This window comes from Rhagoletis pomonella, unplaced genomic scaffold (genome assembly GCF_013731165.1).
Source record: "Rhagoletis pomonella isolate Grant_MI unplaced genomic scaffold, Rhpom_1.0 Rhpom_scaffold_01732, whole genome shotgun sequence".
In the NCBI taxonomy this organism is placed as follows: Eukaryota; Metazoa; Arthropoda; class Insecta; order Diptera; family Tephritidae; genus Rhagoletis; species Rhagoletis pomonella.
This window is the reverse complement of record NW_023460286.1, coordinates 16081-20381: the sequence shown is the minus strand read 5'-3', so window position 1 is coordinate 20381 and position 4301 is coordinate 16081. Positions and strand designations below refer to the sequence as shown.

Sequence of the window (4301 nt, the reverse complement as noted above, 5' to 3'; positions counted from 1 at the left end):
ACTTAAGTCGACAAATTTTAGACTAAAAATTTTAATAAGAGCATAGCCATGCGCACGCTCTTCACTGAAACAAATGTCCAAACTACATACTTTGAAATAAAGTGTTGGTTTGACGTTTTTTATTTCCATACAGATAGTCAGTGTTGCCAAGTTTTGAATTGGAAAAAGCACTAAAACCCAAGAAAAGTCGCATTTTTTCTCGAAAAAAGCACTGAATTTTTATTGAAGGATTTAATTTACTTTTATGCATAAAAATTTTATTGTAGGTACTTCGATTCAAATTAGTAAAAATCAATGGTTCTTGCTCGGCGGTCGAATTTATTACATTTTCTATAAATTCAAACATTTTCGTCTAAGCGACGCGTCGCGACGATAACATTCTCGATTATATTTTCTAATTTACAACTTGTTAAAGCGTTGCCGTTTCGCTTAGATTCAAGCAAAATTTATAAACTTTTTCCTGACAGTTTAACAGCCTGATTCTCTATCTCGAAACGAGCGTTCGTCTCATCCAAACAGCCGTTTGTTCGTGTATTTGTACTACCTAACACGAATTCGCTACCCTGGCGATAACTAGTCGATAACAGCTGATTGTTATGTGACGAAAACGTAACAAATGTGAATTCTCTAACACGAATACGACTTCAAATAAAGAAAAAAAGAGTCAAATTCAAACGAAAGAGTTTTTGCTATCGTGTGAGCCGCTAAAATGGATAATTCAAGCAAAAAGGCAGGAAATAATCGAAAAAACATTCGTATTATTAAAATTGATTTTTTGGTATACTTTACAGTGTTTAAAAAAACTTCCAGTGCTCAGTTCGATGTGCTGGTAAAAGAGCTGGAGAAAAATCCAGACTTGGCAAAAGGCGCTCCAATGTTTGGTGCTAGTAAGAGCCTGGTAGAACTGCAGTGGAATGAATTAGCCAATAAATTAAACGCACATGGACCTCCACAAAGAACAGCTACCGAATGGAAAAAGGTAACTCCTTTTTATAAATAGTAAATTGTATCAAACATTGAGCTTGTAATGTTTTTCCAGATTTGGGCTGATCTTAAAAGCCGCACAAAGAAGAAAATTGCGGAAAATGCGTCCAGCATGCATGCCACAGGTGGTGGACCATTCCGGCTTTCACCGCTCACCGATTTGGAGAAGGCCATCGACCGGATCTTGCTGGTGTCAAAAGCGGCCACACCAAGTGGTACAGTTCTCAGGCAAGCACAGGCCATTGAAAGTTTGCAAGACAAATTTGTTTAGTTCCCTTTTTATATATATTTTTTTATTTAAGCCACTTGACGGCGGATAATTTTGTTAAATCAAAGTGTACAGTAATTCATAAAAGGATAGACTCGGAGTTAAAAAAAAAACTGTGGCCATTTGTTCAACGAAAATTTTTAATTTGCTAAGTTTGTATAAAAATATGATTCATACTACAACAATAATTTCAGAAATCAGAGCTTCAAACTTTTTGCAAAATTTAGGAACGTTCCGCAAATTTTCCTCAAAACTGTCCACTATTCAATCACATTTTTATTGGAAAACTTCGATTAAAAAGAGCACAATTTTGATAGCAATTTGCAGTTTTCCTAAAGTTAGCAAAAAATTTGAAGCTCTGATTTCTGAAGTTATTGTTGTAGTGTGAGTCATATTTTTTATAATCAATTAGCGAATTAAAAATTACGGTTGAACAAATGGGCACCGGTTTTGTTAAACTCTCGAGTCTATTCTTTTTTGGCATCTTGATTAAAAAAAATTTATCTTTGCTGAACAAATGGCAAGAACACTCACTGTACCTAAAATGAATTGGCTGTTTATAATTTTTTAGCAATAGTATTGAACTGAATAGAATTAATTAATTTGACTGAATTTAACCAAAGTTTTTTTATGTTTATAATAATAGTAGTATAGATTAATATTAATGAACATAAAATGTTATGAATTCTGTGAATAAAAGTGTATTTGGAGAAATTTTATTATAAATTGTTTGCTATTTGTGTTCTTATATTAGCTGCTACTGTAGAAAGATCCTCAAGTACTAGGTCTTCATCATTTGGCTCAATAGCGTCTTCAGCTTCGATTGGGGTGAGGGACAAATAATTTTTGTAAAATATACAGGTGTTGTGAATTGTACAACATGCATTCACAATTTGCGTTGTCTTCTCTGTGGAATAATGAAGCCCTCTTGAGCCAATTATACTTCGGAATCTATTCTTCAAAACTCCAAAACAGCGCTCAATGATGTTTCGAGCCTTACAGTGTTTATCATTGTATCGTCTTTGTACCACATCTGATGGATTTCTATACGGCGTCATCAAAAAGGGCTGCAGGGGATATCCGGAATCGCCTAAAGAGAAGAAAAAAAATTTTTTGTTATCCCAATTAAAATTGCTTTTTTACTTCATCCATACCTAGTATCCAGGTATTTGACTTCCCATTATTGAAAGCCAATCGAAGTTGTTCCTCTGCAGCACTAGTTTTCCAAATGAAGGAGTCATGGTTAGCACCAGGATGTCTTGCGTCAACAAATGTAATTACCATATCGTGATCACATATCTAAAATCAGAATTGCATTGAAGTAGTGGCATTAAAAAGGCTATAAGGGTTTTGTACTTACTGCCATTACATTGATGCTATAAAACCCCTTTCTATTGTAGTAAAAATGTCTGCAATTTGCATTGGGTGCTTTTATACGCACGTGGGTCCCGTCCACACAGCCAACTATGCCAGGTATTCCACATTTGTTGAAGAATTGCTCTTTCACGTCGTTTTCTTTTTCCTCGGTCCTGCACATGCTTACCCATTTGTGGCAAAAATGCTCCTCAAAAATGTTCAAGCATTCCGCTATTACTTTTGCAACTGTCGACTGACCCATTACTGAGACACTTTCGTTACCCACCGACTTTTGATAGCTTCCAGTTGCAAGAAAGCGTAGAAATGTGGACAGTTTCAGTTCTGATGGCAAGTGAGTATTACGGTAGGTGTCTTTCATATGGATGCCCACTTCGCTAAAAATGTGTCCAAATACTTCTTTGCTGACTCGAAAGTTTTTAACAAACCTAAAATAAAATATGTAGGTTAATGGTTAATATACACATACAAATCTGCGATATGTGTGTGCAAGCCAGAGTAGACCACTTGACATGGGTCCCATTTCGTCCCCACATAACACTACAACTATCTGGAATGCTAGAAATGCACGTCTACTTACTCGGCGTCTGGCAATTCCAATACATTTGTACTGTCTCGAAGCCTCCGCCTCTGAATCCGCAATTCGTCATCGTTCGAACGTTCACTTGCAAGAAATGCTATTGCTTGATACATTTTTAAATAATTCTATTAAAATATTGTATTTTTGAACTTTTATACACACAAAGTAAACAAAACAGTTTTGACAGATCTTTTCGGGCGAATAACGTAAGAACGTAAGGATGGACGAAAATTATCATTCGAGATAGAGACTTCTGAATTCAGATGATTTCGTTTGGACACGAATCGTTCGTCTGGTTGTTCGTTCGAGATAGAGAATCAGGCTATAAATATTAAATTTTTCTTCGTTCTGCTAAATTTTTTTTATAGTTTTTATCAAACGAAAGCAAAACCAAAAATGAAGTTTCCCCGGCGCATAGGGGATAAATTTTTTTGTTTAAAAAAAAGCTTCCTACTTTACAAATCTCACCCGATTTCGATTATTCTTTCTTTAAAAGAATCGGTATTAATTTTACTGTTAAGAGATTCTCGTGCGTTTTTTGCATAGTCGTACAAAATACATATATCAAATTCAGCCCAAACTAGAGATCCATTCCTGTAGTCGCCATTCGGCAGGCAATGGCAAAATACCGGATGTAATTCTGGCATGACTGAAATTGCTGCCACATATTTTGTTGGCAAACATATGCTCTCTCGCTTATGATTGTCATTGTGCCATGCTTTTGTTTAAATTTTTCTAAAGTTGCTTGCGAAACTTACAATTGCTATAAATTTAACTTCCATTTTTGGTGTCTTCAAAAAAAAGCACCAAAAAACGCACCGAGCACCAAACTCATAAATTTAATGCGAAAAGCATTAAGTTGACAATAGTGTAGATAGTAGAGAAATACAGGAATACAAATTTTAGAATAATATTAAACACAGGGTGTCCCTGCGGTATTCCAGAAAAACATTTTTTTTATCAAAATTTCAAAAAATTGTAAATTTAAATAGAATGAATAAAAAATAATGTAAAAATATGTTATTTTTATTATTTTGTTAAATGGTACGGGTTTTTAGCTTTCGTAAGAGGCAATAAAAACCTGCTAGTTTTTTA

At 34.7% G+C, this 4301-nt stretch overlaps 2 protein-coding genes across 2 annotated transcripts; one reads left to right on the top strand and one right to left on the bottom strand.

Moving 5' to 3' along the window:
• The first annotated feature begins 709 nt into the window (after window positions 1–709).
• LOC118752672 (nuclear apoptosis-inducing factor 1-like) lies at window positions 710–1255 on the top strand. Its single transcript, XM_036487552.1, has 2 exons — window positions 710–979; window positions 1040–1255. Exons 1-2 carry the CDS (start codon window positions 710–712, stop codon window positions 1253–1255), a joined length of 486 nt encoding a protein of 161 aa, XP_036343445.1.
• A 682-nt stretch (window positions 1256–1937) lies between these two features.
• LOC118752673 (putative nuclease HARBI1) lies at window positions 1938–3505 on the bottom strand. Its single transcript, XM_036487553.1, has 4 exons — window positions 3207–3505; window positions 2613–3054; window positions 2407–2551; window positions 1938–2342 (listed from the first exon to the last, which is right to left on the bottom strand). The coding sequence occupies exons 1-4, from the start codon at window positions 3317–3319 to the stop codon at window positions 1972–1974; spliced, it is 1071 nt and encodes a 356-aa protein (XP_036343446.1). The 5' UTR covers window positions 3320–3505; the 3' UTR covers window positions 1938–1971.
• Between the last annotated feature and the right edge of the window lie 796 nt (window positions 3506–4301).

Coding starts and splice junctions, on each gene's coding strand:
- LOC118752672 (XM_036487552.1), top strand. CDS start 710: ATGGATAATTCAAGCAAAAAGGCAGGAAATAATCGAAAAAACATTCGT. Junction 980..1,039: donor CAGCTACCGAATGGAAAAAG/GTAACTCCTTTT, acceptor ATGTTTTTCCAG/ATTTGGGCTGATCTTAAAAG.
- LOC118752673 (XM_036487553.1), bottom strand. CDS start 3,319: ATGTATCAAGCAATAGCATTTCTTGCAAGTGAACGTTCGAACGATGAC. Junction 2,552..2,612: donor ATAGCATCAATGTAATGGCA/GTAAGTACAAAA, acceptor TTCTGATTTTAG/ATATGTGATCACGATATGGT. Junction 2,343..2,406: donor GTCAAATACCTGGATACTAG/GTATGGATGAAG, acceptor TCTTCTCTTTAG/GCGATTCCGGATATCCCCTG.